Genomic DNA, 11,998 nt, shown 5'->3' with positions numbered 1-11,998 from the left:
AGGGTCAGCTCTGCAAGGATGTCAAGAAGGGATGGCCTGGACATGGTCCACATAGAAGCCAGCATGGTAAACGTACATAAGCCACCCTGAGAACTGTAGTGGATTTCTACAAACACATCTGACTTTCCCCCTGGAGCTCAAATACACATATTATAGCAGAGGCAGCTAACCCATCCCCTCTAATTCAATTCTAACCTGATGAGTGCAAACCTAATCCACCCTGTTGGCAATTTGAATTCTAATACAATGATTAAATAATCCCATGCAAAGCAATCTAGCTTCAGGGAGGAAAGATGCTGAATTACATCCCAGAATCTCTAGTCTACTTGCTTGGCAATGGGGGATGTGAATTCAAGTGCAAAGAGAGACTTAAGAATCAGGGGTGTTTGGGTTTTTTTAATCTCTACTGAGTAGTCCAACTGCTAGACTTTGGAAGGTACTTACTACGAGGTGGCTACGGGCAGGGACATTCTCCGGGGTAGTCTTTGGCACCTTGCCTTCTTGCTGTAAAGGGAGCCCAAATAACTTAGGCTGAGCAAGGATATGTAAAGCTTGTTACTGAGTGATGCAATGGATTACATCCTGCTTGTAAAGGTACCTCTTTTCCCTGTCGTCCCCTCACCCCCCACCCAGCAACTCTTGTAAACGTTAGGGAGGGTAACATAACAACTCGCAGCGTAGATGCCTTCACTGCCAGAGCCCTCACAGTTTTAAACACGGCAAAAGCCCGTTGAATTTAGGGTAGGGTGAGGTTTTCTTTTTGGGGGGTAATGGGGGTGGGGGGTGGGGAGGAGATGAGCATTTTTTGAATCCCGGTGGCGACAGGCAGGCCGTGAGGGAGCAGCGGCGGCCCGGGCCGGGCGGGAGCCGGGAGCTGTCCTCCGTGCTGAACCCGCGGCTGCCTGAGGGCCGCCGTCCCGCCCCCGGGAGCGCGGCCGTCTCTTGTCTGGAGGAAACGGGTAAGGCTGGAGGAGAGACAAAAGCGAGCCCAACACGGTGAACTACCCAGTCTTTTCCAAGTAGGTTAAGTCTGCTAAGTCCAGCTGAGGCCACAAGCTTTGCACACACAAAGCAGCAGAGTACAGCTTGGACAGAAAACGTCCCCTTGAAGCACGAGCCTTTTCCCTCTCCCTGTAAACGCCTGTGTGCTAATTGGAGAGGCGTCTTGCGGGGGATTCAGGGGGATATTGGCATCCATGTCCATAGAGATAACATGCACCTATTAAAAGCAGAAGAGGCCCCTACCAGATACTGGGTTTGGTTAATTTTCTTTGAAGTGAAGCTTAAAAAGGGCACTCAGAAATATGCACCATGCACCTGCTGTATTGATAGACTTTCATGACGCTGTTCTTCACCTACCCAGAAAACAGGTGGGCACATCTTTACCTTTGGGAAACTCTTCCTACAAAACTGATTCTTCCCTAAAACACAAACTCTCGTCCATTCATTTATTTTTTTCCAAAACTGGTGATGGCATACTGCCTTATCCCCATAGAAGTCTAAATGTATTTTTTGGCAATAATCATATTCTCTATCCTCATAATTTAATCAGTTGATCGCTCAGCTCACCCACTCAACAGTAATAAGCCATTGACCCCGTGGTTTCAGACTGGATCAATGTGATGCTTAAATTTTGGACACCTGGAGGCCTTGTGTGCAAATAGGAAGAAACTCTTAACTTTAGATGTGATCAATTTTTCCTCTGTGTTGATTACATTAGCAGATTACTTTCCCTAGAAACCTTTGTCCAACAGCCTGCAAGCAATGAGCAGCATATGCTTAAGTTTCTTGCTGGAAATGGCATACTTAAGCCACTTGCTTGGGTATTTAAGGGTTTTCAGGTATAGTACATAGTCCATTGTTCTCAGTCCGATTCACCCACAGAAATCTTAGCTGAATGTGGCCTGACATGTGGCAGCGTAGACACTACTACCTACTGTGCCTCCACTACTGATGCTGTTGGCTGGGCACTTCAGAGGTTTCATACTGCTGTCTCTCTGGACATACAAATGTTCCAATCTCCAGCGCTCCCAGCTTTTCCGAAACTCCATCTGAACCTAACAGAATCAAAGAGGGAAACAAAAGGAATGAAAGTAGAACAAATCAGATCTTTAAATGACTCCAGTAGAAAAGAGCAACAAAAAATAAAGATACCAAACTACTAAGAAAAGCTGGCAATGCTTTAAACCTGCAATATTGCTTTAAACCTGCAATATTGCTTCAAATTATCCAATTATCTCATTAGCACATTGTAGACTATTCATCATTTAAAATGATAACTGCATTTACTTTTACTTGTAGAAATGAAGCTCTTCTATACACCAGGAAATCTCGTCTTCATTATTTTATTCTAAATTGTATTCAGCTGTGATACTGAATGTACTCTATACCCTACCAATACTAACAATTAAGTTGAATTTGCTTATCAGTCATGAAATGACTGAAAAGACTGTCTTCCTGCTCAACACTGTCACCACAGGTATTCTTTAGAATTCTGTTTTAACTTCTGGTTTGATTTAAACAGTATTATGTCATGGATTATTTTTGGTCTTTGAATATTTACAGGTTTGTTATTCCATATAAAAATGAAGATTTATTCAGAATTGAAAACCCAACAATTAAGCACTTCAAAGACTGTACTTTTCTCTCCCTATTTAAATAGCAATTACAGGCTCTCATTCCAAATATGAGATTTTTTTTAAAGCTACAAAATATGCTTATCCAGTTACAGGCTCCAGGTTAACCTGTGTAACCTCTGTACTCATTTGGAAGTTTATCCAGGGTCTTGCAACTGCTAAACAAGAACAGAATTTAGATCTTCCTGTTCCATCAGCAAAGTTCTTGACACTTGACTGAAGTAAAAACCTACATTAGCTTTTAACACATAAGGCAGAGGACATAAAATTGAACCTTTTTCACTCTAGAAAAAGGCAGAAGTGCAACTACAGTAATCAATTCATTATGATGTGTACTTCAGCCTGGAAGGAAGATCACTATAGGTGGGGTCACTCAAGTGAACCTTCTCTGGAGAGTTCCTTTTTGTGTCTTTTAGGGTCCAGTATTGACCACCAAGAGACTAAATAGGCTGATGGCAGTTCCAGCACAGGCTTGTCATCACATCCAGGCTGCTGAAACCTTCATATCCTGGGGGAAACTTCCTAGGGAACCAGCTGTTGTATGTTTATCTTCTTTGCTTTTTCACTGTGAAATACTGAACCTGCAAGGCACCTCTAAAAAAGGACCAAAATCTTACATAACCAGTTGTCTTCCCTTCGTGATTACCTCTAGTGATGCTTGTCAGATCTGGGCTACAGCCCTTCTACCATACACTGTTTTGGTGGGAACCAGCTGCATTTCTGACAATGGTATCTGTCCCTCTAGTATCACAACCAGATGGGATAGAAGATGCTGAGATAGAAGCTTGGGTTTTACTATGATAACTGTGGGTTGTTGTGTCAAAAGCTGCACATAAACACCAGAGAAAGACAGTGTGTCTGGGAAAGCTCAGTATAGAATAATGACAGAGAACAGCATGATAAAGACAGAAAAGGAAACAGTGAAATGCAGGAACCATACTCTCCAGTAGAAGAATTGACTGCATTACCAATGTAGTACTTGATATATTTTGTGAGCATGGAAAAGAGTTAGTTTAATAGGCAGCACTGGCAAAAAGCAGGTGTAAACATTTACAGACAGATCGTGAAAGAAAGCATGAATGTACTTAATGACAGAGTAATAGAAACAGGTATCTTAGAATCAAAGGGAGGAAATGAGTCTTCAATCTGGCTGGACACGACAGGCAGTATCCTAGAGCTATGATACAAATAACCTGCAAGATTGAGATAAAGTGAATGGGGAGATGTGAACAAAAGACTGTATCAGAGATGATGTCTTAAGGAATAGATCCGAATGACAGAATATTACTTTCCTCTCCAGAGGTTAGCAAAAGGGTAAAGAGCAGCTCTGCTGTCCATGTTGAATTGACTTTTTGCCTAGATGGCCATGAATGTATGGCCAAAGGAATAGGATAAGATCTATATTGTGAAGAGGCAGTTATTGAACACAAGTTATTAGCCTAATAACTTCTACATATGGATATGATTCCTCAGAAATAAGCTATGTAGGAAAAAAGAAACCAAGAAAAAAAGCTCCCATGAGAAAGAGGAAGAAGGAAAAAAATTATTTAGAGTATTTTGAAAGAGAAAGATCTAAGAACTTGGAAAACTTTAACATGGTGGTTAAAGACAGAGAAGTCTTCTCACAAAGAGCACCTGACGGAGCTTAATGCAGCTAATGGGCAAGAATGTTCAGAGTGTGTCAATGAATCTGGAATCTACTTGTTAAAAATGTTAAACTTTGGCAAAAAAGCATGCCAACAAATCACAGTGAAAGGAAAGTAGGTCTGAAATTGGATGAAATGGAGCTGGTCGAGAAGTTCAATTGAAAGTCTGTATAGAGAATGAAAAGGAAAAAAAAAAAGGAAGATCAGGCAGCAATTAAAAAAAATCAGGAGTCCTTGAGTCAGGACAGATTGTTTAAAGTAGAAGAGAGTGAAATGTACTTCCACTGTGACAGGAAGGAGACAAAAAGGAGAAGCAGGACTACAGAGAATGAAACTGAACCAATTTAATCCTGGTGTAAGTATCTCTGTGGTTAAAAACATTTTTTTTTATAGAAAACAACACTAACTGCAGAAAAACTAGTCATATTATGTCCAGCTCATTGTGCAAAGAACACTGATGATAACAGGCAATCTGATGAGAACCCGCTGTTGCTTTCAGAGTAATATCAGAGATAATCCAGAATATTTCAGGTGAAATATGACTGCAGTATGAACATGTTTTAATGGTTTTCCATAAGTAGATACTAGAAAAGGACATTAATATCACTTCTAGCTTCATTTCTACTCTTAATCTGGCATCAGGACTTGCAACAAACTTTCATTCTGTATGGTTAAGGAAAAAGAAAACCAGTTACAAACTGACCATATTGCAAACTAGGATAGTATTCGGGCACATAGACTGTCTGAAGAAAAACAGCTTCTCATTTAGTTTAGGAAAAAATTGTCATATTATTTAGTAAGGAAATAGAAAAGACTTGACCTAATCAAACTCTACATGGATTTATTTTGTTGATGTTGATGACTGGACTTGACAAAATCCTTCTCTCTTAACAAGAGCTGGAACAAGGAAAATAATTTATCCTAGATTGTCTGTCAGCCTTTTGTGGAGATGAGCACATTGTGGTTAGATTTTACAAATTACATTACTAAGGCAAGAAAACTATAGCAAAAAGAGATTTGGAGGGCCTCTTAGAAACGTAGGTAGGCTACTTCATAATGAGTTCCCTCAAATGAAGCAAGCTGACCCGTTTCACTGTTTAGGTTATGATGCAACACTGCATTGTATCACATGGAGGACATTACTGGGCACTGCTCACGGGAGGCCTGGCTGCAGCTACAAAGGGGATGTATAAGTGAAGGCCAAAGTGAATCAAAAGAAATACATGAAGCTCCAGCAGACGGTGGCACATTTCAGAATTAAAGTACACCTGTTAAAGTTGTACAAGGGATTTGAAACCAATACTCTCTAATTCATGCTTGGGCAAAGCCTTTTGCTACCCATCTCTGTTTCATAAGCAGTACGATTAACACATTGACTTAAAATCTTACCCACAAACTACAAAAGTGAACAGGTTCCTGCAGCCATCAGGATGCCTGCTACTTTTCTGCTGACTCCAGCTTGGCCATGACACAAGCAGAACACTTTTCCATTGATACCACTTACTTGGCGAGGCCTGTCTCTCAACAGGTGCTCTTTAATTACTGTATCATGTTTAAAAGTAGATTTAGCCTGAGTGTGAAACACACTGTTGTGCATTGAACTTAATAGTGTGCTGCCAAATCATCTGTGTTGGCTTCCTTTGCAAACATGGCTCCTGAATGAACAATAATAATCACTTAGAAGGTAACATGAGAGATTCATGCAATACTGGAACAGAACGATACTCTTTCCCCCAACAGGGCTGGGATTCAGCAGAAACCATAGAAGATGGTACTTGAAATCAATTATCTCAAAGCCCTGGCTACATTTCTTCTGCGCCTGTGAAAAAGCTCTCCACCCCACAAAGTTCAGTTTGAGTGGGAACACGATGATGTCCTCAAGCATCGGCCACAGGGAAATAAAACAAAACCAAACCAAAGCAGTTAGCCAAGAGGACTCTCCAACCTCACCAACCAGCTGAGATGAATTCTCAGAAGAGCAGCAGCTGTAATTCTTAATAAAAGAAAAGCTCCAGCAGTGTAAACTATACAATTGTGAGCAAGAGAACTTGCAGGATTTCTTGTCTACAAACACTGGCCCTAAAGTATACTGCCTGAATTCCTTCCAACAACATTTGTCTGAGGAGTTATCCTGTGTAGCTGTACAGAGGAGGGTCTATAAAAAAAAGGAAAAAGTCCTGAACAAGGACAATTTATCAGTTTGAGACCGTTTTCAATTTCTTTTTCCTATCCTGGATGCTGATAAGGCAAATTGGAACAACTAGCATCTCTCTTACCTCATTATTGATGAAACAGTAGAGAACTGCAACCATCAGCCCCTGAAATCAACAAAAAAACCAGAAGAGCAGTGAGCAGAGCAGTTCCCTTGCTTTGCCAGACAAACTTGCAGAGGGCTAGAGGCTCCACATTGGCATGTCCCATATAAGCCCAAAAGATGGAGACAACCTGTAGTCCCTTTCAGCTCTGATGACAGAAAGGTTTGACCAAACTATGTCTCAAAGCACAGGATCTTAGGAAAAAGGAATGACTGTTTTCTTCATCCTGTTATTTTTTCCTAAAGATTCCTTTACCCTTCTTTTTCTTTACATGGCTTTAAGTTATAAACACTTCATAAGTGAACAATTCACAGTGATCTTAAATACAGCTCTGTGCTTGATAAACAGGGACCGAGTGGGTAAGCAGGGTAACTAGAAGAATAATGATTCCCGTAGACAAAATGAGTCTCTTGAAATGGCCTTACCTAAGGCAAGAGCTAAATAAAAATCACAGTAAACCTTACATCCTCTTCACATGCAGTTACAACTGTAGACAGCTACCTCACACAGCACAGATTTTTTCCAAGGATTATCAAAAACACTGGAGAAAGCACAAAATTTGCTTTCAGCAATTCCATTATACAATTACAGGAAAACACAATTTCATTACTGCCTTGAGGTGTCCCATAGAAAGTAAATATTAATATGTGGAAACACCAGTTTATTTTGGTAAAATTAAGACATTGAAAAGAAGAATGCATAATATTAACATCTAAGTTGGTTATTAAAAAATTAGTCCTCACACTTTCCCTTCCGCTGTCATAATCCTGTAGTATCAAGTGCTAAATTGAAAACTTATAAAGAATGGGGAACATGCAATAAATGAGAGAGAAAGCAGGTCCTCAAACAGCAGTTTAAAAATATCTTATCTACATGGGGACAGTGTGAATGCTACCTGGAAAGAAGCAAAGGAGAGCTCAGTAAAAAGCTTCACAAAGCGCAGCATCCCTCTGGCATGCTCATCAGTAATAAAGGCAAAGATGACCTCATGGGTCCCCAGCAGCGGGATCAGAGTCAACGTAGACTTGGCCAGCCTAAAATTACAAAGGAAGAAAGAAAAAAAGTAATGCCATTGAGTAGATCACTGTTGGTCCCACTAATCACTGGGAGTCACTGTTTCTGCATTCTGCTTCTGACACCCTGTCAACTTTGGTAAGTCAATGCACCCCTTTGCGTCACAGGGTCCTCTTCCAAAGGATACAGAAAAAAAAATCATCCTCAAAATAACCCTAGCAGATTTTAATGTTTTAATGGCCCCTGCCACTCCACTACAGACCACTTCCTGGCTGTATCTCACCTGGAAAATCTGCTTCCAAACTCAGGAGGAGGCCATGTGCTTTCTTGTACCTGGTGTCTTTTCTTGCAAATCCTTTTGCCCCAATTGTAAGCAGGGAAAAAATACTAAAATCTACTTTGTTGATGGCATGAAAGAAGTAATCTATCAATAAATGGAATCTTTAAAATATCTTGGCAAAGGGAGGAGTACTTGCTATTCCATCCTACCTCCTCCATGGTGTGCTAAATCTTCAAAACATCGTAACTAACTGTAACTGTAGGACACTCTCAAAGTGAGTGATGACTCCGTGATTTAAAAGGCAAGTCCAAAGGTACAGCTAGCAAAGGAAAAAAGACCAACGAACCTGAAATAAAACATTTTTCATCTCAAAGAATACAACTTCAGGATTACAACCACAGGAAAATACTCACAAGAATAATCCTTAACTCTCCTTTGATATACATGCTAGCCACCCAACAACATAATGAAAGATGCCTGACTCCCATGGGAGTTTTACAGGGCTATCCTGAACCACAGAAGTGTCACAACAGCCTGTCTTGAGACAATTCAGTAGATGCAAAATCACTCGACTAAGCAGGGCTATCAGTACTTAGTAGATCTAGTATGCCCTAGGGCTGTTGGTTGCTATTCTGAATCACGTAATTATTGAGAATAGAAGGGGCCTCCGCAAGTCTCTGGTCCAACTCCAGTTCAAAGCAGGTTCCTGAGAGCTGTGTCCAGCCAAGTTTTGAGTATTTCCAATATCCTTCACAGCCCTTCTAGACCTCTCTTCCAGCACCAGACTGCCCTGTGAATTTTCCTTTTCACCTCTGATATGCATTGGAATTTCTCTTGCTATAACGTGTGAGGTCTGTTCCTTGTCCTTTCACTGTGCACCTCTGAAAAGACTCCTGCTCCATCTTCTCAATGGCTGCCAGTTGTACCAGGGGAGGTTCAGGTTAGAAATTAGGAGAAATTTCATCTCAGGAAGAGTGATTAGACATTGGAACAGGTTGCCCAGGGAGGTGGGTCACTGTCCCTCAGGGTGTTTAAGGAAAGGTTGGATGAGGTACTTAGGGACGTGGTTTAGTAAGCAATATAAGTGGTAAGGGGATAATTGGACTAGATGATTTTGGAGGTCTTTTCCAACCTTAATGATACTATGATTCTACCATTAGGTAGCTGAAGGCTGCATTTAAATCCTTGCTTAGTCTTCTGGGAGTCAACATGCAACAGAAGTCTGATGACAACACACCAAAATACATGCTGTGTCTAGCTTAGAAGGCTGCAGCAACTTCAGACTAGCCAAGTCACCTGTCAGTAGCAGCCCAGCTACCACAGCATGTAGCTCCACTCTCATTAATTCAATAGCTAACTTGTTATTTCTACATTATTTTTCTGACTGCAACACAAAACTATTCTCCAAAATGTAGAAATGAAGGCTGTGGTCGTGAATCTTAGCAAGGTGATTAAGTAACAGGAAGAATAATGACACTGAGAGGGTGAAGCCTGCAAAATAAAAATTGAACATGTCTCTTGAAACATCCTATGCATTCAAGATTGAAAGTCTGTCCCAGTAACAACTGTCAAGGAGAACAAGGAGCAGTGCTGAAAATGGCCCCGTCTTGATCTTTACTGAAGCTAAAGCTTTTATTTCCATCACTCTTTTTTCAAATTAGAACAGGATAGAATATTTCAGTTGGAAGGAACCTCCAATAATTATCTAGTCCAACTGCCTGGATAATTCAGTGCTGACCAAATCTTAAAAAGCACATTATTAAGGGTATTGTTCAAATTGGGGCATTGAGCACCTCTCTAGGAAGCCTGTTCCAGTGTCTGACCACCACCTCCGTAAAGAAATGCTTCATCATGTCCAGTTTAAACCTCTCCTGGTGCAGCTTTGAACCATTCCCACACATCACACATTCTATCACTGGATAACCAGGAGAAGAGCTCAGCACCTCCCTCCCCACCTCTCCTCCTCAGGAAGCTGGAGAGAGCCATGAGATCACCCCTCAGCCTCCTTTTCTCCAAGCTAGACAAACCCAAAGTCCTTAGCTATTCCTCACAGGACATTCCTTCCAGCCCTTTCACCAGACTTCTTGCTGTCCTGTAAACACATTCAAGCACCTTCACATTCAGTACCTGCAGATGCTTCAAGTATTTAAAAAAAATAAATCTGCTGAATTAATATTCATCCAGTGTTATAGCAGACTAAAGTGAGAAACTCAGATCAAGCCTTCTGTTCATCTATAATACAGTTGCAAAACCTGTCCTGGCTTTACCACAAGGCTTTTCTGGGGACTGACTGTCCAAGCAGTCATACCACTGCTTGACACCACACCTGTGATCTTCAGCCATTCTTGCAAGTTCACTCCTCTCACGAACCTCCTTGTCTACTTTGGTTTTGATGGGCATGAAAAGTGTCAGACCACCATATGACATACCTGCATTTTATGTCAGTTTTGCACATCAAATTAGCCTGTAGTTTGGAGATGATGATGCATATAACTCTGATAAAGATCAGGAAATTTACCTGGAGAAATGAAAGAAAGATTTATATCATCAAGAAATGCACATGCGTAAGTGTTCAAAAAAGCTGCTTTATGTATCCACGTGTAGGTCCCTGTGCATCCTGCAATGCAGCAGCTGCAAAATTTGCCACAGAACTCAACTCCTTGCTAAAAACCTGTGCTCTAAAAATACATCTGCTATGAAGGCAGAAGTCACCTCTGAAAACACAGGCTGTTAACTAAAAGCAGGGGACCTTACCCACATCTCTGGGGAACAAGACACAGTAAAGGTGCTGGCTGTCCCATTTGCCTTATCTGGAGGTCTGAGACAGACACAGTGTTGTGGCTGCAGAACGTGGCAGTTCTCCACAATGCCACATGATTTGTTGCTCTTCTACAACCTGGAATATTATCTCCCACCTCCCTGTACTACCTGCCATAGCTTTCTGCACACTGGGGAGTTAGCTGGAGCGCTGCAGCACACTGTTTTGTTATCATGTGCAGCCACTGCAACACCACTGAGTGTGGCCAAATTAAACAAACGAAATACTAGACAGGAATTCCAGTGACAGGAACCAAATTGGTTTCATAAAATCACATTTCTGAATGAAAACATCAATTCCTTCAAAGGCTATTAGCCTTTGGACGTGGACAACAGCCATGTGCACATCTGCTCTTTGTTCCCATTCTCACGGAGATCTGCCAGCTCACTGCACGCGCCCCTACTCACCCCAATGGCGATGAGAATGGGAAGCCTGATGATCAACCAGTAGTTCATGTTATAGTTTCTGGTCCAGCAACTAGGAGGATGGCAAAAAGGAGGAGAGAGGAAGAAAAAGTTTCAGTACATTACAAAAATCTCTTGCTTTTCATTCTGTCACAGTAACGCAGATGGAAAACAATACTGAGGACTAGATATCAGGAAAGCACATCATGCTGACATGGAAACATATGCAGTTGCTTCTTAGAAACACTGAATGCTTTATACTACTGCAGCTATCGTAATCCAACTGAATGCTTCGGTTGGCCTTTTTTGACCACTAATGGCTAGCTCTTCTCCACAATTTGCTATGAATTATCATCAGTTGAATGTGAAGATTTACTCCATTAAATCCAAGGTCATACTTGTCATGTGGCTGAAAGGAGAAGGGGGGAATCTGAGTCAGACCTTTCCTGCATGTTTCCTATTCTACTCTTTCTACATTATTTTTCATTACTTTTCAGTCTCTAATGTGAGGTCATCTTATTATTTAACTGTTTGTTAGTTCTTTACACTATTACCTACCATTACCTTTTTCCTATCAATATTTAGATCAGCCATCTATTTTATTTTCTTTTATTTTCTAAAAAGGACCTGCTAATTTCAACCTGGAGAAGGCAATTAAGGCAGTAATCTCCAATTCCTTCAGTATATGTACAACTTTCAGGTCCAAAGGGAGTTTTAAAAGTTATAAGCGAGTAAAATCAGACAGGAACAGTAGTTCCCAACATTTGTTGGCCATCTGAGCCTTCTGCCAAATAATATTCTGCAGGCAATAATATATATCATTCTCCCCATAAGTCTCATTTTAGCTTTTTAAATTCCCATGTCCTTGAGCAATCACAAGAACAA

At 41.0% G+C, this 11,998-nt stretch overlaps 1 protein-coding gene across 1 annotated transcript in view; it reads right to left on the bottom strand.

The window, feature by feature from the left end:
- Window positions 1-1,796: 1,796 nt before the first annotated feature.
- Window positions 1,797-11,998, bottom strand: part of GLP1R (glucagon like peptide 1 receptor) — a gene marked incomplete at its 5' end in the record, with an annotated part of 88,753 nt that continues 78,551 nt past the window's right edge. Inside the window, 5 exons of the mRNA XM_084261089.1 lie at window positions 1,797-2,057; window positions 6,559-6,600; window positions 7,493-7,631; window positions 10,321-10,409; window positions 11,117-11,186. Coding sequence (XP_084117215.1) covers window positions 1,890-2,057; window positions 6,559-6,600; window positions 7,493-7,631; window positions 10,321-10,409; window positions 11,117-11,186 — 508 coding nt within the window. The 3' untranslated portion in view covers window positions 1,797-1,889. The remainder of the gene's footprint in view (window positions 2,058-6,558; window positions 6,601-7,492; window positions 7,632-10,320; window positions 10,410-11,116; window positions 11,187-11,998) is intronic.

Source organism: Gallinula chloropus, assembly GCF_964237585.1.
Source record: "Gallinula chloropus genome assembly, chromosome: 3".
NCBI classification, from domain to species: Eukaryota; Metazoa; Chordata; class Aves; order Gruiformes; family Rallidae; genus Gallinula; species Gallinula chloropus.
This window is presented reverse-complemented; position numbering and strand designations above follow the sequence as displayed.